Raw genomic sequence first — 27314 nt, 5'->3', positions numbered from 1 at the left:
AACATACAAGGACAATGATTTTTAAAACTGCGGTATATGATTTTATGAGGAAAAAAGCAAAAAACTAGTATTCTTTCAATGCAGGGCATGAAAAAATGTACAGAATGATTCTAGCTTTTCAGGGGTAAAGTCTATATGGAAAGAAGGAAGGGTGCATATCAAGTTTTATATTCTGATGCCTCTACATCTACAACTTATTTATTCAAAATTTTGGATACCTACCATCTGTCATATGATGCCAGGTAAAATATACACATTCACCTCAGACTTTTCTCATACCTCCAGACATAAATGCTAATGGACCAATGGATTGGAAGGAGGGTAAGAACTGTAACACCTGTCAGGGACATTATCCATTGCAAAATTAAACCACTATAACCAAACAGTCTCTGAGCTTTGAATTCAATCAACCAAAAATATGAAGAACAGCAGGGTGGTATGTTAGAGGGGTTCTGGTGTCGGGTAAAACAGTTATGCCTGCCAGGCAACAGTGGCTCACACCTGTACTCCTAGCTACTCAGAAGGCTGAAATCTGAGGACTGTGGTTCAAAGACAGCCCAGACAGGAGAGTCCATGAGACACTCTTCTCCAAAACCAGAAAGAAAAAAAAGAAGTGGAGCTGTGGCTCAAAGAGCACTAGTCTTGGGCTAAAAAGTTTAGTGGAAGCACCCAGGCCCTGAGTTCAAACCTCTGTACAATTCTCTGTCTCTGTCTCTCTCTCTCTCTCTCTCACACACACACACACCAAAACAAGTATGCCACTTCTCAGCTGTGGAAATATATAAGTATTCAATGCCTCTAATTCTTGATAAGATACCTCTTAAGTAAGTACCCATGGAAATGTAACAATTGAAAATTTTAATAGTGAAATCATCCTTTGCATAACTAATGTACGCTAACAAGAAAAAAAAGAATGTAACATAGGTAACTGTTAAAGGAAAAAAATTTATAAATATGGTGACAGTAGTCTGACAGATTGGAAGAGGGTTGTCATAAATGAAATAAGCTTAAAATTTAAGAGTTATAAAGGTAGTTGCAGAAGAGAAAGTAAACTGTGCATTTTGTCTTGAGATTCAGGGCCAATTCTATGTTAGAGAATGACTATTTGCTACAGCTGTAATAGGAGAAAAATAGAAATTTCTCTTATATCAAACAGCCTATAATAAACCCTGTCTCCGCGCAATGTGAGGACGCATTGGCAAAGAGCATATGTATATGTATACATACACATACACACACACACAGTAGGTATTATTGGTTATTTTTATGTATGTATATGCCTTATTTCTACAACTAGATTTCAAATCAGTAACTTTGCCATTTAATGCTACAAATAGATCCAAGCAGATACTAATGATCAAACTAGTTTACTTATGATGAACTGGTTTGCTATTTTTTAAGTACAATATCAAAAAATCTGCCACTCCAGACAAGATTAAAAAAAATCTACAAACATTGTCATCTCAAGACATAATATTCATTTGATACACCAAGGTAGATCCTGTAACAGATAACACTGCATCAAAAGATGTAAAATTTAATGTTTGGTATTTTCAGTATTCTTTCATTTCTAGCTCATTTTACATTGCTTCAATAATTGCTTTAACTTCACAGAAAATAGCTGTAAGTGTATTATAACTCAAGTGATCAACAACTACAATTGTGCCCTTTCGAATATGCTCTTTTATGTTAATAAATATGGCCACAGCACTAACAAGATTGGCTTTTGCCTCTTCTGGGTTAAAAATAAGTTTAAATGCTGTCAGTGCCTTCATAGTGACCATGTCTCTGGCTGCAGCTGGATTTTCAGACATATTCAAGAGTATTTTCAAAACAAGATTTCTAGTTTTATGATTTCCCTGAGACAAAAAATGAAAAAGTTCTGAATAGTAACTGACGACAATGTAATGATGGATATAATCAGTAGTCAGTTGTCCTAGTATCTTTAATCCAGATTGCTGTCCACGTGAGTTCAAAGGGAAAGATATAGTTTCCTGACACATATGCTTAACATGTAATTCAATCCTATGTTGTTTTTCATCTCCAAAAGGAGGCTTTCGAGTAATTACAGCCTTTTTTCTCACTTCAGGGGAGGGAAAACTGAGTAAGCTTTCAATCAGTGTCACTACACCCACTTCATTGATGAATTCTTGGGCAAATGAATGAACCTTATAGATACCCATTGCAATCTGTGCAATTTTATGAATGAGAGGATCAGTAGTTGTCTTAAGTATATAAACAAGTTTTTCAAATTCCCCAGAACCCAAGTAGGGTTCCATTTTGCAAGGGCAAGAAAATGGCTTAGTTCCATTCACTTCCCTGATCTTAATTTGGTGCCTAATCTCATCTATGGTCTGGATACAAGGGTCAGAACCAAATGGGTACTCAGGGATAGGCTGTGAACTGGAACGAGTGCCCTTAGAAGAGCAGGCTGCTGCACCAGGCAAAGAGCAATTGTTTTCCTCGGCTGAGGACAGAACAATATATGAAGAGAGTCTGGTCTCTGATGGCACCTGGGATCTAAATCCTAATACTGCTGGAGTTACAGCAGGGGCTTTGGGCCAGATTGTTACCTCAGACCAGTCCTTGGGCCGATTTTTTTCATTAATTTCATCCACTGGCTGAGGCTTTACTATCCTGAATACAGGTTTAGGATTAGGGTCATAAGTGGAATCATCTCCTTCCCAAAACCAGTTCCCAATAACATTCTCTTCCTCCTCTTCATCCTCAGTGCCTGACCTAGACTTACAGCTGTGCCTGGCCACAGGCTCCAATTCCTCAACACGACTCTGGACACCAGTATTACCTTTATTTTCATCCTTAACACTGGAACGACTCCCAGCCTCTTCTCCCTTCCAGAACCAGGAATTGATACTAGCCTCTTCCCCAGCCCAGAACCACGTATCAGTACCAGCCTTATCTTTACGTTTGAAACTGGTAGCCTCATTCTCATTCTTGCAACCGAAATCTGCTATGGCTTTAACTGGAACCTTAGGCTCTGACCAGGCTCTTTCCTTCATATCAGCAACAACCTTATTCTTAGACACTGTTTTTATCTCTCTCACTGCATCTGCTTTAGGTTTAGCCTTGACTTTGACTTTGGTGCCACTCTTGGCTACTGGTTTGACTACACCAGTAGCTTCCTTCTCTTCTCCAGCTTTACCTTGTACACTTGCCCTTTTCACAATTTTGGCATGTGCTCTGCTCTTATTCTTTGTCCCAGTCATGGTCCAATCCCAGTTATATATAGTTCAGTGTGAGTTTCTCAGTGTATTCCAGGTCAGTGTCTTTATAATTTTACTGGAGCAGAGACGAATTTGTTAGCAAGGATTAGGAGTCAGTTGACAGTTTAGCAGTCACAGTCCCTTTTCTAAACACACAGTCTCTACCAACATTATGGACAGAACAGAGGGCATAGTCAGGTTGAGGAAGGATGATGGTGTCTGACAGCAGACCTGTAAAAAGTGATGATCTTCTGTCAATCCAAGGCCACCACTGGAGATAGACCTGAAGTAGAAGAAACAAATGGCCTTTGAGTATTTCCAACTTTGCTGTATGTGCACACTTGTAATCCTAGTTTCTGTGGAGACTCAGATCTGACTATCATAGTTCAAAGCCAGCACAGGCAGGAAAGTCCATGAGAATCTTATCTCCAGTTAACTATAGAAAAGCTGAAGTAGAGCTCTTGCTCAAGAGACAGAATGCTAGTCTTGAGCAAAAGCCCAGGGGCAGTGGCCAGGCCCTGAATTCAGCAATAAGGGAAAGAAAGATGGGGTTGGCACAGTACCAATGGCAATGTTTATAACATACACCTAGTATATTCAAGGCAATGTTCAATGTTTTCCATCTTTTTGCCACTTCCAAATGATTCCTTAGCCTTTCTCCCAAGACCTCAAGTCATCTGGTCATACCTCTTCCTAACTCTTAAGTCAATCATCTTCCCAGCAAGAGCTACATCTCTCTTTCCCTAACAAAGCAGTGGGACAGAGGCAAGATGAAAGGCACTATTATTTCAATATAATCTTCACAAAACCCCCTTTCCACTCACACCTAGATCCTACCTTAATTTACCACCTGTGCCAATCTGCCAACAAAGAGTGCTTAGGCGATGCTATCCTTCCCATCAAAGAAGAGTCCTCTGGCCAGGCAGGTAACAACCTGTAGAAAAGGAAGATGTTATTCATCAAAATATCAGGAACATATGCTAGAAATAGAAAATACAGGTTAATGGAAATTTTTCCAGAAATTAAATTCACAACTTTCTTGCAGCAGGAACTAGCTAATTAACAGCTCTCCATATGCTCACTTTTTTTTTTTTTTTGGCCAGTCCTGGGCCTTGGACTCAGGGCCTGAGCACTGTCCCTGGCTTCTTTTTGCTCAAGGCTAGCACTCTGCCATTTGAGCCACAGCGCCACTTCTGGCCATTTTCTGTATATGTGGTGCTGGGGAATCGAACCTAGGGCCTCATGTATATGAGGCAGGCACTCTTGCCACTAGGCCATATCCCCAGCCCCGATGCTCACTTTTATAAATACCATGGCATCTTCTGTGGGACTGCTTCTGCACAAAACTTATAGGGACTATGAGAATTGGCTGGAGATGATCATGTTTCAGGTTCCAGAAACAGACACAGAATAAGCAGGCTGACTACAAATGTTCCAAAGTGACCCTTTAGAAAGACTTCCCTTTACTCAACTCCCACTACCACATATCAAAATATTACTTACTGTGGATTGGGGTGTTAAGAAAACAGATTCTGAATACCAAACATAAGTTAATATCATAGTTTCTTTCCATGGTCCATTGCTATGAAGTTTAACCAATTCTTCATCCTTGGCACTAGCTTAAACAAAATTGGGCAGGATAATCTAAATCTAGAAGGCAATAAAACAATGCTGTACTAAAAGTAACTGAATATTAAATTTTTTCCCCTTCCTCTTCATCAGATTTACTGTGGAGACAGAGACTAACTCTTCATGAGGGAAGAGGTAACAAGTTGAACAAGAAATGTACTCACTGTCTTACATATGAAAATGTAAGTCCTCTGTACTTCACTTTGACAATAAAGGGGGAAAAAAGAGACTGATTCTTGAGTCTGAGGGAGGGATAGTACTTCCGGGGCATCAGAGTCCAAGAGACTCCTGTTTGGAACCCGAGCAAAGTGGGGAAGAGGGCTTCCCTCCCACCAGTTCGGCTGGACCCAAGCTAAGAGACCTCCCTGACCCCCTCTCAAGCCTCCGCCCCCTCGCCGCCATTTCTCCCTTGAGCCTCTCCCCCTTCGGCCCACTCAGGGGACATCAACCATACAGGGTGGGACAGTGGCGCCCTGGGGGCTGGCTAGGAGATGGTCAGCTCAACTGGCTCCAGATAATCATGGAGCCACTCTGGCCTCCCCCTCCACCTTGGGCCGGCTAGACCCCCGCGGGTCACCGTCTTCTGGTTTCCGGGGTCCTGGACACTGCGCACCTCGCTGGAGGATCCGCTGGGATGGCTAGGCTCCTTGGTGATATTCAGCAGCCGAGTACTAAGAGTCCACCCAGAATGGACTGCTCCTTTTCAGGCTCAGGGCCTAGGAAAACAGGCTCCTCCTCCCCCATGAGCGCTCCTCAGGCAGCTGCTCTCCCGGACTCCTACCGCCTTCTCAGAGAGCCAAATCGGAAAGAGGCCCGCCCCCATGCGCTAGCACAAAGGCTGGCCTGCAGGGGCCCAGTGGGACACCGCGAGAAGGCTCAAGTCCAGGTTGTCGGGAAAGGGGCGGAGGGATATGGCCGCGTCAGCGTGGGACGCCCCCTCCCAGGCCAACCGTAGTTCCGACCCGGGGTGGGCGGGGCCTGCGCCAGCCCCAGTCTCAGGGGCGGGCCCCGCCACGCGCCCTGCCTTCCTGCACCCAGCACACTCAGACCTGGCGACCTCCTTGCTTCCCTGCTTCTGCTAGGCTCCCTGGCTCTGTGTTTGCCCAGGGCTAGGGGCTGGGGCGCCTGCGGAAGCAATATTGGCAGGTCGGGAATCACTGCGCTGGAGGGAGCAGCGGATGGATACCAAAGCCGCCCCTTGGTGCTTTGCACCCCAGACTGCGCAGCGCCGCTCCTCTTTCCCCCCTCCCCTAGGCCAGTCTCCCTTGCCCTCCCTCTTCCTGCAGGAGAGTGGCACAGGGGGTCTGGACTGCAGACAGATGGGGTGGAGACATGTGACATCAGCACCCAGCAACAAGCAGTGGGGACAGGGGGCCTCTTGGAGGCTCGGCCATGATTTGCTTTGCCTGCTTCATACAGCCATGAAGCAAAGCAAGCCATTTTGCTTTTTAAGAGAACAGAGGTGGGGCCCCCATCACAGGCCTCACCACTGCTCCTCTTCCCAAGGAAGGCTGGCCTACACCTCCAGCCCTAGGGAACCAGCCACTGGTCTCTGCTAACAGTCGTTTTTTTCTGCCTCTCCACCAGGGAACTCCATTGGTCCTTGTGCTGACTCCACAGTTGCTCAAGAAGAAGGCCTTTCTCTGTCACCCCCCTCAGGGGGTCCTGCAGTCCTGTATCTCTGCTGACCCACAGCCAAGTTTCCAGCTCCAGTTAGGAACAACAGTATCTTGTATATCACTGTTCAGTCAGGAATGAGGACCACTTCTGTGCATTTCCTTAATGTGGATATTTCACTGCACTCCTCAACTCCTTTCGCTTAGCCTCGCATCCTGCCTAATGAATGCTTATATTTATCTTCTTTTCCCCAGAATACATACAAATTTTGACTCTTCAGCTATGTGGAGTTTGAGTCTGAGTCATACTGTAAGTTCACTGAAAGAAAAGCCCTTTTTTAGTCTTTTCTAACGGCCTGTCCTCATCACATAGTATACAAAAATAGTCAATATTTGAAGGAGTTGAGTGACCATCGAATCATGACAATTCCATTGTACCCAGTAAATTGCAGTTTGCAACCCAATGTTAATTTCTAGGTACCTCTATTTCTTGGATGCCTGTAACTCCAGGGCTTAACCCACAGTCTGTCATGCAGGAAATGCTCTCTGTATATAGTTTTTCAGTGTAGAAAGCAAGAGATGAATAGAGATTATGAATCAGCTCCTGAATTACTCACATATTAGAAATACTACTAATAATATTGCCAACATTATAAATTGCATGACACAAAAATTGTCATTTTACCTGGTCATTTGTACTACCTTTGGGAGTCAGTCCATTATACCAGTATGTGTGATGTAGAAGACATTAATCATAAAAGTCATTCATATCTTATCTAAAATGCTTGGAACCAGAAATGCTTATACATTGAGTACCTCTCATACAAAAGCCCAAAATGCTCCAAAATCTAACTTAAAAGTTTCTAGCAACTCAAGCATAAAGTTTAGAGTGTTTTGGAGTTTGGATTAGGAGTGCTTCATTTTGTTGAGTCTTTGGAAATATTCCACAAATCTGAAAACATTAAAAATTGGAAACTATACTGTTCTTAATAATTTTTTTTTTTTGGCCAGTCCTGGGCCTTGGACTCAGGGCCTGAGCACTGTCCCTGGCTTCTTCCCGCTCAAGGCTAGCACTCTGCCACTTGAGCCACAGCGCCGCTTCTGGCCATTTTCTGTATATGTGGTGCTGGGGAATTGAACCTAGGGCCTCGTGTATCCGAGGCAGGCACTCTTGCCGCTAGGCTATATCCCCAGCCCTGTTCTTAATAATTTTGGATAAAAGATACTCAGTCCCAATCTGTGTGTTCAGGGACATTCAGTAAATGTGTATCTCTCATAATACCAATTAATTATGAATAATCTAATCAGTAGAGAAAGCATTAAGCTAAATGTGGTACATTTATTCTATAAAGTAGCTCTCTAGATACCAAGCAAAATGAAAATAGATATAAAAGTGAAACTTGTTCGTATAATACATATGATTCCTTTTATGAAAAGTATGCTGTGAAAAAAATATGTATGATAATACCGAACTGTTAAGGGATTCTCTTCAAGAAAAAAAGATGGAGTGTATGTATAATAGAATCATCCTCTTTCTAATGTATGTATCCTATATTACCTGTTTTACAATGAGGGTGAATTTGCATATGTTTGGCATATATCTTAGTTTTGTTTTGGACCTATGCAATGCTGTTTTCATCCTAAAGAACTGTAATGAAAACAACAGGTGATGGTAGATCCTGCTTGAAATCCTAGCAATTCAGGAGGCCAACATCTGAGGATTGTGGTTGGAAGCCAGCTAAGGCAGGAGAAAGTCCATGAGACTCTTATATCCAATTAAAACCAAAAAACTGGAAGTGGACTATGGGTCAAGTGAGAGCAGTAGCCTTGAGCAACAAAATAATGCTCCAGGGCAGTGCCAAGGATGGAAATTAAAGCCCCAGGACAGGCACACACAAAAACTATAATGAGAATTCTGAGTATCTATTATTCAAATTCTATAAAGCTGCAAGACATAATTCACATTCTGAGGATAGAAAAAAAGCAAGTAATTATTCTTCTCTGACACTTTTTCTTTGTGTAGATGTAAGTTTCTGACTGAATTGTTTCTTCTTGAATAACTTATTTTTTTCTTTTTAAATTAGTACTTAGAAATTGTACAGAACAATAGGTTTCATTTTGAGATTTTCACATATAACATACTTTGAACTTATTACCGCACACATACTCCTGAAGAACTTAACATGTCTTTTATAGCAAATCTCTTCAAACTCAATACTCTGTTTATATATGTCTGACAAATTATTTCTTTCTCAGGTATGAATGACAATTCACTGGTCATAGAAATCTAGGTTGAGTATTTTTTCTTCTTTCAATATTTAAATATGTCACTCAATTCTGTTTCTGTTTCAATTGTTTCTTATAAGTGCACTGTAGTTTTTAATCCTTTTTCCTCAACAAGTAGGCCTTGTTTCAATATTATCTATCTTTCTGCAGTTTTTATATTATAAGTAGTATTTTTGGTATTTACTCTAATGTGTATTTTATGAAATTCCTGGATATTTGATTTGAGACTTTTCACTAATTTGGAAAAGTCTTGTTCCAAACTATTTTCTATATGGTGTTCAAACTATTCATATGTTATACTTTTCGAAGTTGTCCCACCGTTCTTTGGTGTTCTATTCTGTTTACTTCTCATTCTTTTTTTCTTTTTTGCATTTCACTTTGAAAGTTTTCATTGAATCACTCAAGCTTACTGATTGCTCACTTTGTCCAGGCTACTAGTGTTTTCAGTTTCTGCCTGTACTGCAAACATTTTCTTTTACATTGTCTATTTTATCTATTACAGCCATTGATGTATGGTATAGTTCTATAATCTTCTGATCAAATTCCAGTATTTTGTGGAGATTGTGTCATGGGACTGGGACATTTACAACCTTACAAGTTTATACTTTTTCATTCTCTCTCTTACATAAGGCTGAAAACTAGAGGGGCTATAGTAGGGTGAATGACTTATAGTCTTTTCCATTGCAGAGTGGGCTTTTGTTATGACAAAGGCTTTAGGTACATTTTATAAAAGGACACTTTCCTTTCCACTGTCACATCCCTAAGGGGGTATTTCTGAATTCTAGAGTTTCTCATTATCATCCTATTACAGATTATGTTTTCAGCAATTTGTCAAAACTGTCATTCAAGTACATTTTACTGGAATAGTGCCACCTCTTGCTCAGTGCAGGGACTCTTTACTCCTAGTGAGATCTGAGATTTAAAAAAAGAGAGATTTGATAGGTTTTCCTTAAGCAAAACAGAACTCATTTTCATTCATTTCCTAGAGCCATAGGCCCAGAAATATGTAGTCAAATTGGGCAGCTGATCCTTAATTAATGATTCTTCTGTCAATTGCCAAGTATTTTTCTGAGACTTCACTACAAAAAGAGACATTGTTCATGGCCTTGTAACTCTTTCTTTCTTACAAATTTAACATGGTGTCGATTATTTCTGGAAACAACTCATTTATCCTAAAATGATCTCACTCCATTGGTTTCTAGCAGAAGAGTTATTTTTTAAATTAAATAAAATTTGACAGAATTAGCAGCAGCTTTATAGAAATACAAAGCTGTGTAAAGGAATATTATAGACAAGTATACAACACAAATTAGGTAACCTAGATGAAACAACTTCCTAGAAACAAAGCAACCAAATGAACTCACTTTGCTGTTTTTCTTATCTGGGTTCCCAAAGTCAATTCATTCCATAGGCTCACCTCCCCACCTACACACAGGGAAACAGTCTCACAGTGCTAGGTGGAAGCCTGGACCAGGGAAGTCTGATCACAAGGTGGGCGGAAACATGAGGGTCCATGGCATTTCAAGCCCTGGCATCCGGTATCAGCCACCATCTCCCATGGATGCCCTTATCTGGAACCCATCTCCTCCAACAGCAACTGTTGCCTCTCTGCATGAATGCTGCCCATAGGATGGCCCCTAGCTTTGTGAACCCCTGGACAAAAGACAGACCTGCCCAACATGTTCATGTTTGGCTGAGGGATTGTTTCCTCTACATATCAATGGGGTGCTGCTGATCACCTGGGAAATTGCAGGTCTTGCAGCAAATGCAGCATGCAGAGACACTCACTCACCTTCACATCTAGCCACTTTATGCCACCTCAGTGTCATTCTTGTCTATGTCCTTCCTGACCCTTTCCCATATGTGTAAATGCATTTCTGCCTTTCAGTCCAATCCAAGTCAGAGTCTGGTCACATGACCCACCATCAGCCCACATGATCCTGCAGTCAGCTGGTCTGTTGAGGCTCTGCAGCTTGAATGACAGAATCTTCTGCCACTGGTTTGAGCTGCTTCAGGTTCTGGCCTTGGGGAACTCTCGGAGAACCTGAAGCGTTTGAGCCTGGTGATGAGAGAGAGCTCAAAGGAAGGCTGGGTTAGGAGCCAAAGCCTCTAGCTCCAGGCCTGGACCTTCCTTTCTGGCCAGTGAAGAACATTCCTGAGGATTTGGAACATGAATTACATTTTTTAGTATTTTGGATAGTTTGGGGGATACATATCAAAATACAATCTATCTTGAAAAAATACTGATAAAACCAATGTTTAAACCCCAGTTCCAACCAGGAGAACGGTCCCTATTAACATCTGTGAATTGTAAAGTGAGGCTAAGCTGTCTCCCACTTCCATTAAATTTCACATTGTAGAATCAGGCGGGGAAAGATTATGTTGCATGGTCTGAGGAATTTTGCAGCATTTGAAGAGCGTATACATAAATTACTAGATACTAATCGCTTCAACACTACCTCACTTTCTCTTGAATGAGCCATTTTTCAATTTTGCAGAGACTGATGATAATTTGTAGATATTTTGTTAGCTAGTTATATAAATTCTGTCAGATGGCACAGATAATGTCAGATATTGGAACTTATTGCACTGTAAGTTATTAACCCATTTTTATTTGGCTCACCAGTTATTCTATCATTTATTTTCTGATGTTTGAAATTGGATATGTATTTACTTTTTTATATTTTATATATTCCATACATAATTATCTCCTTTATTTTCTCCACAATAGTAGTTATGTTGAGGAAAACCCTTCACATTCATTTTCAATTACTACGAATGATTATCTTTTTAAAAATTTACAGTATTCTCAGACAGCAAATATTTTCACTATGTTTACAAATAATAATGCGTTTGGATTCCCTTATGCAAACCAATTATATCCCTGACTTTTAAAATTTTTCCATTCAAAGGTATGGTGTAATCTTTCTTTTATTGTAGCAAATATACATAACATAAAAATTACCTCTTTAAACATTTTACAGTGTGTAATTCAATGACAAATACATTCTCAATATTGTGCAAATGTCATCACTTCCACTTCAAGAATTTTCTTGCCACCTAAATATGAAATGGTATGACAGTTTTAATGTAACAATCATGTGAAAAATTTTCACAGTTTTGCATCAACACACTAACATAACATTAGCATCTAAAAACTGGTCTTTTTCTTTAAAACATTTTATTTTCAAAACTAGCTTTTCTGAAATCCCATCTAACAACTTTTCTACATCATTTTCTTTCTAAAATTATTTTAATGCTTATAGTTTATTCATTTATATAACTATGTCCTTTCTAGCACAGCTACCTATAACTCAAGATGTATTAAGTTTTTTTTCTGGAATGGCTATTCTAAGAATTTGATGTGCATATTTTATTCCAGACTGTGGAAATATAAAAATACTTGGGTTATATTGATGCTGCATTATACAAAGTTCTAAAAATAAGACTTAATTTTCACAGATGATGACATTCTTCTCTAGTCCACTGAATATACATACACTAATGTAGACCGAGTGCTGTTGTTCAAGCCTGTAACCCAGAGAGATACCTGTGTGGCAGTGATTAGGAGAATCTTAGTTTGGGACCAGCCTGGCCAAAAGTTAGTGAGATCCCATATCAACAAAAAAAGCTGGGCTTGGTAGCATGCATATGTCACCCTTAACTATCTAGGAGACATTAGTAAAATTTCAGCCCAGGCCAATATGAGCAAAATTCACAAGACCCTAATGGAAAATTAACAAGAGCAAAAAGGTCTGGGGTGTGACTCAAGAGGTACAATATCTGCCTAGCAAGCACAAGGCCCTAAATTTAAACCCCAGCATCACCAAAATAGATTTTAAAAAGTACAGTCACTAATACCATTTTAAGTCCAACCTACATATAATTATTTCAAAGACTGTGTGGTAGTTTTGCAACATTTTCTTTAGACTAGGATAATAAAGAAATACTATTATTGAGTCCATTTACTTGGAGTCCCTTTTTCACCCTTTAGATGACACTGAAGAAACAAATGTACTTCGAACTGTAAAATGTATGGATTTTCTTATGAGTTCCTCCAAACTGCTTTCATCCCAATTGTCCAATGGAATCTCTCAACTCCTCTTACTTATTTCAAGCATACTTGGTACATTCGTGCTACTGGACATATTTGCCAATTACGTACTTTTTTTCTTCATACCACTATAGTTCATTTCTAAAGATGACTGTCTCACCCTGTCTCAATAACCAATTAAAGTGAGTCCCTCTTCAATCATTTCTTGAATATCACAGCCCACAATAATCTCTCTTCTTCAAATCCAAGAATGGGATTTTCTAATAGGCATATGTTTGTCCTACTAAGTAAATTACCTATGCTTAGTTACATGATATATCTGCACATGGCTTTTTTAAGTGAAGAATGGTCACTTAGGACAATTTTAACACTTGACTTTATTAAAAACACAGACTTGAGTAGAGGACCACATGTTTAAAGAAAGAATAGCAGAGTAACTTGTTCAGATGACTCAGTTCACTGAAAGCTCAACACAAAGTATCGCAATCTGGGCAGCAAGATAAATACCAACAAATATGTTTTCAGTTCTAATATTCATTTGGCATCCACAAAATGACCCAGCTCAAAACAAGCATTTGACAAGTTAATACCATTAGCATCAAAATATATGTAACAACACAAAGCCAGACTGTGAACATCAAAGTACAATTCAGGGCTCTTTGGAAACATAAGGCTGATCAGCAGCAGGTGGATAAGCACACTAACTTTGTTGTTCCACCTCTAGATCATTTTGATTGTTTATTTGGATTTGTAGTTGCTTAGCTAACTCCTCAAATTCATGGAATGCAGAAATAAGTGGTTCAAGACTGAAATCATCATCAATTAAGGACATTGCTCCACTCTTTATAATGTTACTGATGTTCTGAAACATTTTAATAACAATCTGAATGTTATCATTTGTCTCCTCTATGTTGAAGAGACCCACAAATATTGACAGAGCTTTGGCACTAAAGAGCTTTTGTGCCACCAAAGGATTTTCAGACAAATTCAGTAGCATTTTTAGTGTATGAAATTTGGTTCTTGCATTGCCTGTGCTTAACAAAGACAAAAACCCAGACATATAATTGCCAATCACTGTGTGATAGTCAGTAGTCACAGTGAGGTGTCTAAGCATCCTTATTCCAGTTAGCTGCTCAAGGGAGTCTACACCATGAGCAAGGGTTTCCTCACACACTTGACATATGAATGTCTCAATCATGTTCATATTTGGATAAGGTGGAGCCATATGAATCATGTTTTCCAAAAAACTTGTCCTAACTCGGGAGGATGGGTAATTTAGCAAGGTTTCAATAAGTGAGACAACACCAGAATCCCGAATGAAATCTCGGGTAAATTGAGAAGCACTTCTCATACCCATTGCAATTTTAGATATTTCATGAATAAATGGATCCCGAATTTTGTCCATTAGTAAAAGGAGTTCTTCAAACTCTCCAGAATCAATATTAAGCTCACACTGTATGCAGCTGCAGGACCAATTTTCAAGCTCTGCACTCTCTCTGGCCTTAAGATGCTCTCGAATTTCCCGAACTGAACGATAAGAGGGATCATACTGAAATGGAAACTCGGATTCAAACTGATCAAGTTGAAACCAAGATTCCTGCTCCTCCCCTTCTGGGATAAGTCCCAAATTATTGAGCTTTCCTTCAGTATTTTCAGAAAATTCAGGAATTCGAAAGGGGTTTGTGGATGGGAAGCCAACCCCATGACAAGGACCAGGTTTGAAATCAACAGTGACTTCTTCCCAGGTTTGGGGCCTAGATGCCACATTAACTTCCTCCTCAGCTGAATGTCTGAATCTGCAATGGGCCTTGTACACAGGGCTGGGATTTAGGTCAAAGCAAGCCTCATCTCTATCCCAGAACCAGGACCCAAATATGGCATCTTCTTCAGACTCAGGCCTGGGTTCTTCTCTAGCCACTGCACCCAAACTAGACTTTTGCTCAGCCCAGAACAAGGACCCACCAATAGCCCCCTCCTCCATATCTGGTTCAGGGTCACAGATTGCTGAAGCTCCACTCTCCAAACCAGACTCTTTTTCTGCCCAGAACCAGGACCCAACAAGGACTTCCTCCTCAAACTTGGACTCTTGTTTAGCCCTGTCACCATTTTTAACCTCTTTTTGGCCACTGGATTTCAAGATGTCATTAGGCTCATCAGGGTCTCTGTGCTTCAATCTATTGGCCTCTTCTCCAGGCAAAAACCATGATTCTTTATAGAACTCTTCTTCAGACTCAGATTCAAAGCAGTCATTTTTCTTGGTTCTCAGCTTAGACCTGGTATTTGCCTCTTCCCTGACTCGGGGCCTGAACAAGTTATTGGTGTTTTCTCCAGCCCAAAAGCAGAAAGGGTTACCAGTCTCATCCTCAGATCCAGACCAGGAATCAATGTAAGGCTCTTGTTTCAATTTGGGCCTGGACCTAGTGTTAGTTTGATGTTTAGCCCTGTGCCTGGACCTAATATTGGCCTGTTCCCTGGGCCATGATCTGATATTGTTCTCTTCTCCAGCCCAGAAAGAAGAAACAGTAGAACTCTCATCAGCTGACCAAAACCCAGACTCATTAGACACTTCTTCTCTGGCTCTGGGCCTGGGATAGCACCAAAACCCCATATTGGTCTCCTCCCCTGGCCCAAACCAGGATTGTATTACAGTCTGGCTCTGGGTGCCTGGAAAGGTTTCAGTGTCCATGTTGGCCAGTTCTCTATCCATAGGGAAGCTCTTAGATTTAGTAACTGACCCAGACTCACCACTGACCAGTGGCCAAGTAACACAATTAGCAAGGGATGCTCCTTTGGCCTGTGGCATTGCCTCAGCCCCAAATTCACTCTGGGCCCACGCCTGGGCATCATTCTTAGGCCTTGCCCCAGGGATTGGCTTAGCCTCAGTCTTAGGACGTGCACCACCTACTGCCCTAGCATCTGCTTTGGGCCTTGCCCCAGTCATTGTCTGGGCTTCAGTTTTGAGTCTTGCTCCAAACATTGCCTGGGACTCAGATTTGGGCCTTGTCCCAGGCACAGACATGGTTTCAGTTTTGGGCCTTGCCCCAGATGTTACTTGGGTCTGCGTCCTCACTTTGGGTCTGACCACAAGTGGGACTTCATTCTCTCCAACAGCCCCACCCACAATCTCTTCCCCAGCCTTCTTTTCAGGCTTGGCCTGGACACCAGGGTCAATCTCCGCCCCAGTCATTGTATAAATTGGAGAGAGGATTAATTAAATATGTGAACCACTGTCTCAGTCTTCACAACAGATAGATCACAGATTTATATCTTCACGTTCTGATCTGTTGATGATCCAGGAGATAAGGTAAATAAGAGTTACGAGTAAATCACCAACCCAACAACAAATGATGCTCCTACCAAGCACAGTCTGAGTCAACAATATACAGAAGAGGCACAACCAGGCTGCAGGAGGATGAATGGTTCCTGGGTGGGGAGGTACAGAGCAGTTAAAGGTGGTAATCAGAAGAAATACCAGAACCACCAGAGTTGCAATTACAGATGGATCTAGGAAGAAAGAATGAAACCAGGAATTCAGGTTCAAAAAATTGTGGGGCTTCATGTACAGATTTATACAGAGAAACTCTTCATGGCCACAAGGGGGAGCAGCTGAGCCACAGGGGGAAAACAATACTGTTGGCAATGGAGGAATAGGAACACCAAATTAAACCATATACATTATTAGACTCTTAGACTTGTGGCTGACACCCACCAAAAAGGAAATCCACTCCCATACCAACCTTCACTGATATGATACAACTTCCACACTTTCGCAGAGTTCCAACGAAGCCAAGCCCCATAACAGGCTAGAGAGGAGGAGGTCCTGTTAACAAACACATAGAATACAATGGAGTCATAGTGCTTGGTAGATAGGTATGCACACCTTAGTGACAAAGACAAGCAGGTTGTCGTTTGGTTGAAGGATCCAAGCCGTCTACAATTTCCCACCATATGGTTCAGACTTCCTCAATATTCACAAAATCTCTGGCAGAATACAGAGAAGAATTGATACAAAACAAGCAAATTTAGCAGACAGTATAAGAAATAATCTTGCACACACAGGAAACACAGCCACCTGCCTGTTGGTCTTCAGGCCTGCCGGTGTCCTTCCTCACCAATCACCAGAGATTTGAGCCAGTCTTCTGGTCTGTTCCTTTCTGGCAGTACTGACCAGCCCTAAAGCAGGTCTATGGACAAACAAATGAAAAAGGTGATTGAAGAAAGGATGGTAGCCACTGAGCCCTAGCAGACAGAACAACACCGGCATAGGGATAGGAGTTGCCATCTGAGGAGTCTTTCCACATTTCAGGTGCTGCTTGTGGAATGAGCCTGTTTTTCTTTGGCCCCTGCTGCAGGGATGCAGAAGTAAGAACTCCTCTTGACTCCTGACGTCATGCACTTGCCATTAGTGCCTTATCCAATTCTGAGGATTCACCACTAGGTGCGCCACATCCCCTACCCCTGCACAGCAGAAAATGGGGGAAGGGCACAGCATATTCTAGAAAACAGGTTGTTAAGTGATCCTGGAATTGACGACTGCCATCGCCACCTCCCAAATCCCATATTTTCAGACCCCTCAATTTGGACGGGTAGGGAATAAAGGTAAAGGAAATACCTAGAAGGTGACTGAGGGGAAGATTAGGTAGGAAACACTACTGGATGCCCACCCTGCTCCCATTAGAATCACCCATCCCTGGCAGGTTTCAGGCTAGCCCTGGTGCCCACCCTCCACCCCACACACCTCCAGAAACCCAGACGGCTTTCTGCTCTTCTTTTTCTCAAGCCTCTCCTCTACAGATGTTCACTGTGGCCTCTCAGAATGTGTCACACCTGCCACACAGAAGACTCATATTAAGAAAAAGCCTGTAGGGACAGCACCCAAGGAATCAGACCCCAAAGGGTCCTCTTCCAAACCAGGGCCTGAAGGGAAAAGGCGCCCTCCTCCCATCAGTTGGGCTGGAAACCAGCCCACACGTCCACAGCCTCCCAGGCCACCCTCAGCCCCCATCTTCCTCTGTCATTTCTCTCCCAGACACCCCCTCCCAGCAAAGCACAGCCCCCCCAGGGCCAACCAACGTCCAGGGCGAGACACCGGCGCCCTGGAAGCTGGCTGGGAGTCGATGAGCCCGACTGGCCTTCAGACCATCCTGGAGCCGCTCTGGCCTCCCTCTCTGCCCTGGGCCGGCCAGCCCCCGCGAGTCACCATTTTCTGATCCCAGAGGTCCCGGACACTGCGCACCTCCCTGGAGGATCCTCTGGCCCAGCACGCTTCCTCGGTGTCCAACTGCCAAGGTCTCGGGGACAGGCTGTCAGCCTGTCAACACGGGGAGACCCACTCCCGCACCCTCCGCACACCCCCACTTGCCTGTACGGGCTCAGGGCCCGGGGAGACGGGCCCCCCTCCACAGCTGCGCTCCTCTTCCACTCAGACGCCTTCCTTTCCTCTCCCAGCAGCTGCTCTCTGGAACTCCCACTGCTGTCCCCAGGAGCCCAAGCGCAAAGAGGCGGCCCGCCCCCAAGCCTCTGCACCAAAGCCGGCAGGGGCTGCACAGGATGCGGCAAGAACCGCTAGCTCCGAGTGAGTCCGGAAGGGGGGCGGAGGGATATGGCCGCGTCAGCGCGGGACGCCCCCTCCCAGGCCAACCGTAGTTCCGACCCGGGGTGGGCGGGGCCTGCGCCAGCCCCAGTCTCAGGGGCGGGCCCCGCCACGCGCCCTGCCTCCCTGCACCCAGCACACTCAGACCTGGCGACCTCCTTGCTTCCCTGCTTCTGCTAGGCTCCCTGGCTCTGTGTTTGCCCAGGGCTAGGGGCTGGGGCGCCTGCGGAAGCAATATTGGCAGGTCGGGAATCACTGCGCTGGAGGGAGCAGCGGATGGATACCAAAGCCGCCCCTTGGTGCTTTGCACCCCAGACTGCGCAGCGCCGCTCCTCTTTCCCCCCTCCCCTAGGCCAGTCTCCCTTGCCCTCCCTCTTCCTGCAGGAGAGTGGCACAGGGGGTCTGGACTGCAGACAGATGGGGTGGAGACATGTGACATCAGCACCCAGCAACAAGCAGTGGGGACAGGGGGCCTCTTGGAGGCTCGGCCATGATTTGCTTTGCCTGCTTCATACAGCCATGAAGCAAAGCAAGCCATTTTGCTTTTTAAGAGAACAGAGGTGGGGCCCCCATCACAGGCCTCACCACTGCTCCTCTTCCCAAGGAAGGCTGGCCTACACCTCCAGCCCTAGGGAACCAGCCACTGGTCTCTGCTAACAGTCGTTTTTTTCTGCCTCTCCACCAGGGAACTCCATTGGTCCTTGTGCTGACTCCACAGTTGCTCAAGAAGAAGGCCTTTCTCTGTCACCCCCCTCAGGGGGTCCTGCAGTCCTGTATTTCTGCTGACTCACAGCCAAGTGTCAGGCCTGTCTTGGCCTCCTCGATAGTGTTGTCTGTCAAAGCTTCTCTTGTCAGTGGGGTCCAAGCCCCTCATCATGTTTGGCAGTGTGGAAATGTGGCAAGGATCCAACTAGTGTGTATCTCAGCTGTAGCCCCCTGTCATTCTTAGTGGAAGAACCCATTTCCTCAACACAGGATCATGGCTGGTTTTGAATACTCTCCTTTTCTTCTTACCTCTCTCCTCCCTCCAATCTTGAACCTCTTGTCTCACTATTTTCTGTAAGAGACCCGTGGAGCAATGGAGTTAAGCTCAAATTCTATGCTCTTTGTACTGGCCTTTCATTTTATTTTATTTTGTTGTAAAGGTGATGGACAGCGGGGTTACAGTTACATAAGCAAGGTAATGAGTACATTTCTTGTTGAACACTGATACTCCCTTGCTTGGTTTTCTCCTACTTTCCCTTTCCGCCACCCCCCTCAAGTTGTAAAGTTAAATTCCAACATAGTGTCTTGTAAGTATTGCTGTTGCATTGGTTCACCCTTTGTCCTTTGTCTCAGCATTTTGTTATTCCCCTTCCCTTCCCAAAATCAGTTAAACTTATATACAAGACACAGGCTACCAAAATCAAAAAGAGTGGCAACAGGGGATAAGCCAAAGGGGGAAAACGAAAGCATGGAAAAAAGAATGAAAAAAAATGAAAGAAAAAAGAAATAACTTCACATTGTACATTACAAAAAAAAAACCCTCTTGTTTCCATATTTTGGAGTTCATTTCAATTAGCATCATTTTATATGGTCATATGTACACAGCAATTGAGCTATTGTGATCATCTGCTAGTACTATCTTAGACATATACTAGTTATTAAAAAAGAGAAAAACCATACAGTTCATGCTTTTTGGGTCTGGCTTACTTCACTTAATAGGATTTTTTCTGTCTCCATTTCCTTATGCATGGAGTGATGTCATTCTTTTATTTTATTTTATTATTATTATTATTATTTTTGGCCAGTCCTGGGGCTTGGACTCAGGGCCTGAGCACTGTCCCTGGCTTCTTTTTGCTCAAGGCTAGCACTCTGCCACTTGAGCCACAGCGCCACTTCCGGCCATTTTCTGTATATGTGGTGCTGGAGTATCAAACCCAGAGCCTCATGTATATGAGGCAGGCACTCTTGCCAGTAGGCCATATCCCCAGCCCGATGTCATTCTTTTTTATGGAAGGATAGCATTCCATTGAGTATATATTCCACATTTTCTTGATCCATTCATCTACTGAGGGGCATCTGGGTTTGTTCCATATCTTAGCTATGGTAAATAATGCTGCAGTGTACATAGTTGTGCTGGTAGCTTTAGTTTGGCCTTGTTTGTTGTCATTTGGGTAAATGCTCAGGAGTGGGATTGCTGGATCATAGGGAAGCTCTATATTTAGTCTTTTAAGGAACCTCCATACTGTTTTCCAGATTGAACCAGTTTACATTCCTACCAACAGTGTAATAGAATTCCCTTTCAGCCATATCCTCACCAGCATCCGTTATTGTTTTCTTGATAATGGCCATTCTAACTGGGGTGAGGTGGAATCTCAATGTAGTTCTTATTTGCATTTCATTGATGGTCAGAGACATTGAACATTTCACGTGTCTATTGGCTATTCCTATTTCCTGTCTAGAGAAGTCTCTTTTTAATTCTTTAGCCCACTTATTAGTGGGGTGGTTGTTTGTTTGAGGATTTGTTATTATCAGTTTTTTGAGCTCTAGGTATATTTTTGAAATGAGGCCCTTGTCTGTTGTATAGCTAGTGAAGATCTCCTAATCTGTGGGCTTTCTAGTTATCTTGCTAGCTACATCCTTTACTATGCAGATGCACTGTGCATTTTATTTTTTAATTTTTTTTCTTATTTATTGTTAAAGTGATGTACAGAGAGGTTACAGTTTCATACGTTAGGCCTTGGGTACATTTCTTGTATTGTTTGTTACCTCACTCTTTCCCTCCTCCCCTCCCCCTTTCCCTCTCCCCCCATGAGTTGTTCAGTTGGTTTACACCAAATGGTTTTGCAAGTATTTCTTTTGGAGTCGTTTGTCTTTTTATCCTTTGTCTCTTGATTTTGATATTCCCTTTCATTTCCCTAGTTCTAATACCAGTATATACAGTATTCAGTGTACTCAGATGAGATACAATGATATGCACTGTGCATTTTAAATCTCATGTAAACACTTCTCGCTTGTTTGGCAGACCAATGACCTCCCCAAACATGTCCATACTCAAATTTCACACCTGAATACATTTTTAATATCTGTCAAAAGGGAGTTGAACTGATGGAATTAAGTTTGCTATTTATTTGCTACTCAGTTTGTGACAAAGTTATTCTGGATTATACTGCCCAGTGTACTTGCAAGGGTAATTTAGATGTGGCAAAGAGAGACAGTCTAGACACAGACTTATTGGCTTTGACAATGTGAGAAGCTAGGAGCCATGAAATGAAGGTGTGTCTCTCCATAGTGTACATTACATGTTCTACACCCTAGAAACCCTAGGGGAAAGCTGTTCTCACAACACTTTGGTTTTAGTATATGAGACCCTTATTGAGTTTCCAGTTCTCTGATAAAAAAAGACAACAAAATCTGTGTGTTTTATGTTACTACATTTGTAATTCCTTTGTCTAACAGGTTCCATGTTTGTGAATTTGACCACATTTAGATAGAAAAAAATCATTTAAAAGTCCTCTTTTGGCTGGGAATGTGGCTTAGTGGTAGAGTGCTTGCCTAGCATGCATGAAGCCCTGGGTTCAATTTCTCAGTACTGCATAAACAGAAAAGGCTAGAAGTGGTGCTAAGTTTCAAGTGGTAGAGTGCTAACCTTGAGCAAAGGAAGCTCAGGGACAGTTCCAGGCTCTAAGTTCAAGCCCCAGGACTGGCAAAAAAAAAATCCTCTTTTGCTTTGAAAACATTTCCATGATCAATATTCACTGAAATTTTAGTGTAATGATAACATCATTTACCTTGCATTAGGTACTATTAGTAATCTAGACAAGATTTCAGTTTTATGCAAAGTTGTTCATATGTTGTATGGAACTTCTGTGGTATTTTATATAAAAACTATGATTCCTATTTTTTGTTGTTCCAAGAGGTTTCTGGAACTAAGCTCCTGTGGATATTGATGGGGAAACTGATACTTTCGTCATCCTAGTGCTATTTATTCCCTGACTTCCTGTGCCTCAGTCTCTAGATGTATCTGTTTTGGAGTCATTTCTTGCCACTACAACTATCTTTTCCTTCAGTTCCCTTCTGTCTTTTTTCAACTGAGAAAGATTTATTTTGGTAGAAGTCCTTATGATTAACTAGGCGAATAGCCCTTTTTTCTGAAGACCACTTTTATGTCCTTGAATGTAAAGGGAAACCTATTTCCTCCATAAATTTGTGTATATTTCTATATCCGCTTTTATTTATTATCAGATTCTTACTATGCACGTATAATCTTTATATGTGAAGTAAACATCTAAGGCTGGTTTAATACCATTTTTAAAGAAGAATGCATGTTTCCTATGTGAGGATAGATCTCATCTGTTTGAGGACACAAGCAAATTTAACTCTGCTATTTAAATGGTGTTAACTGAATGGTGCTTTTTTCCCACAGAATAGTCTCTTTGGTGACTATCAGGCTTAGGAGATAGCAGTCTGAGTTCTGTGGGTTCTTTGTGTCTTAATATCCTTTCTTTTTGTTTCTCCCTCCCTACCTTGTGGTTCTGGGGCTTGAAATCAGGTCTTGAGCTTGCTGTGTAAACACTCTACCACTTGAGCCACACCTCTGCCCTTGTAGCTTTCATTATTTTTCACATATTGGCTAGCTTTTTGTGTGGACCAGCCTAGATCAAGATACTAGTATTTATGTGACTTATATAGCTGGGATGATAGACATCCACCACGGTGCCTACGTTTGATTAGTTGAGATAGGTTTGTGCTAACTGTGCCTGGCCTAGGCTGGCTCTGCAATCCTCCAGTCTCTGTCTCCAAGGCATGAGCTATCACTCCCAGCTTGTTATTCCTTTTTCTTAAAGTTGTTTGTTCCTTCAATTTATTCAACAAGTGCATATTGAGCATCTACTTTGGTCAGGCAATGGGATGCAGTAGAAATAAAACAAAAGAAAATATTCATTCTCATAGACCTTAATCCACTTTTTTTCTTTATTATCCAATACTCTATCCTACAGACTGGATTATATGATGGACAAGTTCTTGTCAGTTGTTCCTTTAGAAAGCATGGGCTATTTCTGATGAATGTTTGAACTGATAAAGGTCATATACTAAGCTCTTTCTGTGTATTAGTTTGTAGTCATACTAGAAACTATGGATTATTACCCAAATGTTCAGAGGCACTCATTACTTTTCAAGGAGCAATTCCTTTTGCCTAAACTATCAAAGTTGAAGGCCAACTTTTTATTAATATTCCTTTTCTTTTTGGCAGTACTGGGTTAAAATATAAGCACGATGGTCTCAGTAAAAAAAATGAGTTTAAACATATTTATTCTGACTAGTAATTGAGCTCTATTTACTGTTTGCTGTAGCTAAATTTTCTTCTGATATCTTTGTTTTTATTTCCCCTAGTGTCATTGAATCTCTCTGGAGATTTCTTAAGATCTGGTATTTGCAGTTCTTTCAGTTTTAATGTCCTGATATACTGGAGTGTTACTGATACTTTAGAAATAGTAGGATGAAGGAAAAGCATTCCATGGTCTTATTATTAGATATTAATAGTTTAGTATTGGTTCGCTCCTGGTTTCTTACACTTACAAATTCTCACTTGTTAATATATACCTGCTTAGCTGAGATAGGAAGTATAGTATCCTTTAGACTTGGGAATTTTCTAGAGTTGAATATTTTCCTTTGGTTTGTGAATGCTAGATGGAGTTGGAATTGAAAAAAATGCCATTCCAAGGGGTCTGATGATCTGTATCCAGTAAAAGTTGTCTGTTGTTATGGAGGGTATTCTGGGTGTATTGAAAAATAGTTACACTTCTTGTTTTTGCCAGATCCACACAGATACTTTATAGCTCTTCATCATGAGACCAGAGTGAGTTTCCTATAGATCAAAAAACCTTTTAAGGGGCTGGGGATATAGCCTAGTGGCAAGAGTGCCTGCCTCGGATACACGAGGCCCTAGGTTCGATTCCCCAGCACCACATATACAGAAAATGGCCAGAAGCGGCGCTGTGGCTCAAGTGGCAGAGTGCTAGCCTTGAGCGGGAAGAAGCCAGGGACGGTGCTCAGGCCCTGAGTCCAAGGCCCAGGACTGGCCAAAAAAAAAAAAAAAAAACCTTTTAAGACTGATTCTCAGAAGTTCTCAGTGTCCTGTTGTTCACATTCAGATTCAAACAATTGATCAAAATTATCATTTAGGTGTCCCTATCAATGCATGGTTATAGTGACTGTGTTCCAGAGAAGCAGATCACAACTTTTAACTCTAAATTTAAGCATTTTTCCAGATTTTTTTAGTAGTGATTTATCCTATAACCTTTGTTACCTAAGGAACTCAAGGAAAAGTCATTTGTTTTCATTTGTTCAGTTTGTTCTTAGTGTAGGTTTGAGAGTGATGGCTTCCTTGTTCTTTACATATTGCAGATGCAACTAAAATTCCTGAATTTTTATCAGTGTTGTTTGGAGATGCCTTGACAGCTATTTCCCCAATTCTCATGTTTTCTTTAACAATTTTTTTCCATGTTGAAGTACTGGAATTGATCACTAGGTGTTACTGTGCCTCCATAAATATAGTGATAAGTAGTAGTTGTAATTTTTTAAGACTAAAAGTTATATAAGGGAGATTGTTTGAACCAGGAATCCTGAACATTTTCCCTGCATAAATAGCTAAAGATGTACAAATCAACTTAGCTACAGGAATATTAATCCTGCTATTATTCCATCTGTGGGCTGGCTTACAGAAGAAAACACCACAGAAAAAATACACAGAATGTGTAAATGGAAATGGAAACAAGAGAACTGACCCAAATAGCTGCAAAAATCAGTATCTACACAATCAACATATTTTTCTAGATCTGTTCTCACTATTCTAGAATTCAACACAACGAAACAGGACAGAAGCTCCAAGTAGTCTGACACAAAACTACACAAGTGAAAAGTACCATTTAGTTCCAGAAATTTCTTACAGCAATGTTCACAGAAATATTTATAATGGCGAAAATAGCTATAAAATAAATTTGTGTACAGAGGATTTGCTAATTGAGATAGAAATATGTTAGATGGATTTGCACATTCCACAGTGTGTATGTATGTGTGTACATATAATCAACATCATGTTGTACACTATAAATATAAACAATGCTATTCAATTTAAAAAGAATACAACAGCTCAAAAACCAAAAGTGTCTCTTTCAAAAACATCTTGTCAACACTGGAAATTGCACAACTTAGATTTTTGTCAATATGAAATATAAAATTACAATATTATAATTTTATTTTTTACAACTTTGAGTGAGATTGTCAGTCAAGATATGATACATTACATTGCAGTCATGATTTCAAAATCATGTAACTTAAAATTACACAATATATTTTATCCATACTTCATATCAACACATAATCCTTTGGGGGTCTATGTTCACAAATATTAAAATGGTGGAAGTCCCTTTCTAGAATATTGCTTGTGACAGGTCCTGACAAAGCTCATATTTACATTTAAAATTTCACTCCTAGAACTGGCAAAAATATCTCTACTCCATTCCATTGACTGAAGCAAGTTATATGGACATAGATGTATATAAAAGGTGTGAGGAGTAGCCCCTTTGAACAACATACAGTTTAGCAAAATGAATTATCAGGAAGCTGGAACTTGAGCTATCAGGATGGGTGAAGTAAGGGGAGGGAGTGGTCAACTGGAGAGGCGATAGATGGGAAAATGCAATCATAATATAATGTGAAAAGGAAACTAGGTAAGTTGAGGGAATAAGTACAGTTGGGAGATATGGGGAAGAATGATGAAAGAAATGGCATTGGTCAAGATGCATCACATTTACAAACTGGCATGTTGAACTGAAACGAAACCCCTCTGTCTGAATAAGAATATAAAATGAATGAATGAATGAATAAATAAATAGATAAATGGTGTGAAGAAGTAGAAGTCTAAGTGTCTGAAATTTGAATAGCTGGAAATATGGATGGACAGCCTTAATAACTAACAAAGATACCTGATCTTTTCACCATGAGCTATTTACTCACTCATATTTCCACTGGGATTTTAATTCCATTCATTTAAACCATTTGTTAATTTAGAAAATTAGCTTATAGATTTCTATGTTATTATAATAGTAGTTTCCAGTAAATGTTTTTACTGGTTTATTATATTTTAAACTTTTTACCATATGATTCACCAATTTAAAGTGTAACATAAATAAATGTACAATTAGATGGCTTGTAATGTATTCACAGAACTGTGCGCACATCAGTTAAAATAAATTTTGGAACACAGCCCAAGAAGATAAGTTTATACCCCTTGGCTATCAGACTACATTGTCCTCAATTCCAAATCAGAATCAACAGCTAATGTACTTCCTTCTTCATAAATGGATTTATTTGTGTATTTTATATAAAAGGTATTATATAATAATATGTATCTGTCATGATCTTTGTGATTTTTTTTCTGCTTTGGTCTTGAGGTCTCTGGAGTATAGCTATTAATTCTATCCCTACTATGACAGGACTCAGGAGGATGTAATCATGGATGCTTACAGTATACTGTTTATGGAATTATTTATTCTGGTGGGCAGCTTGGTGTCCCAGTGCCTGACCTGTGAGTAGATGCTTCTCTCACTAGAAGCTTGATTTTACTGGCTGATGTCTTGTGGCTCTTGTCTGTATAAATGTATTCTTATCAAGAGCAGCACTGACTAGAAAAGGAATTATGTTTGGGTATGTTGGTCATGTGAGACATCGAGAAGGAGCACAACAAAGCACATAAAATAAAAATATTCTATTACTCAGATATAGAAGAGAAGAAAGATGCCTGTGAGGAAGTCCAGAGACTATAAAATGCTTAGGAAGTCTGAGAGAATGATGGATTTGTGGGCTAATGTCTTTCTTAAAATCAAAGGTCTTATCCAAATAGATTTTCTGTGTGGAGAGTTGCAATT

General features: G+C 41.2%; 3 protein-coding genes and 2 long non-coding RNA genes across 6 annotated transcripts in view; 1 reads left to right on the top strand and 4 right to left on the bottom strand.

Moving 5' to 3' along the window:
• The window catches only part of Bex5 (brain expressed X-linked 5), an 851362-nt gene that overhangs the window by 572813 nt on the left and 251235 nt on the right, over positions 1 to 27314 (top strand). The window lies entirely within an intron of this gene.
• Bhlhb9 (basic helix-loop-helix family member b9) lies at positions 842 to 5757 on the bottom strand. Its single transcript, XM_048336967.1, has 3 exons — positions 5467 to 5757; positions 4062 to 4158; positions 842 to 3507 (listed from the first exon to the last, which is right to left on the bottom strand). Exon 3 carries the CDS (start codon positions 3225 to 3227, stop codon positions 1581 to 1583), a length of 1647 nt encoding a protein of 548 aa, XP_048192924.1. The 5' UTR covers positions 3228 to 3507; positions 4062 to 4158; positions 5467 to 5757; the 3' UTR covers positions 842 to 1580.
• On the bottom strand, positions 11672 to 16634 carry Gprasp2 (G protein-coupled receptor associated sorting protein 2). Its single transcript, XM_048336960.1, has 2 exons — positions 16547 to 16634; positions 11672 to 16313 (listed from the first exon to the last, which is right to left on the bottom strand). The coding sequence occupies exon 2, from the start codon at positions 15994 to 15996 to the stop codon at positions 13510 to 13512; it is 2487 nt and encodes an 828-aa protein (XP_048192917.1). The 5' UTR covers positions 15997 to 16313; positions 16547 to 16634; the 3' UTR covers positions 11672 to 13509.
• LOC125344316 lies at positions 16891 to 23270 on the bottom strand. Its single transcript, XR_007209459.1, has 4 exons — positions 23109 to 23270; positions 18046 to 19459; positions 17548 to 17636; positions 16891 to 16993 (listed from the first exon to the last, which is right to left on the bottom strand). It is a non-coding gene; the product is annotated as an uncharacterized LOC125344316 (long non-coding RNA).
• LOC125344317 lies at positions 24198 to 26713 on the bottom strand. Its single transcript, XR_007209460.1, has 2 exons — positions 24489 to 26713; positions 24198 to 24269 (listed from the first exon to the last, which is right to left on the bottom strand). It is a non-coding gene; the product is annotated as an uncharacterized LOC125344317 (long non-coding RNA).

The sequence above is a fragment of the Perognathus longimembris genome, chromosome 28, assembly GCF_023159225.1.
Source record: "Perognathus longimembris pacificus isolate PPM17 chromosome 28, ASM2315922v1, whole genome shotgun sequence".
In the NCBI taxonomy this organism is placed as follows: Eukaryota; Metazoa; Chordata; class Mammalia; order Rodentia; family Heteromyidae; genus Perognathus; species Perognathus longimembris.
Note: the sequence above shows the minus strand (reverse complement) of the source record. Positions and strands in the feature narration are given on the sequence as shown.

What these genes read in the sequence shown, in the direction of transcription:
- Bhlhb9 (XM_048336967.1), bottom strand. Translation starts at nt 3,227, where the DNA reads ATGACTGGGACAAAGAATAAGAGCAGAGCACATGCCAAAATTGTGAAA.
- Gprasp2 (XM_048336960.1), bottom strand. Translation starts at nt 15,996, where the DNA reads ATGACTGGGGCGGAGATTGACCCTGGTGTCCAGGCCAAGCCTGAAAAG.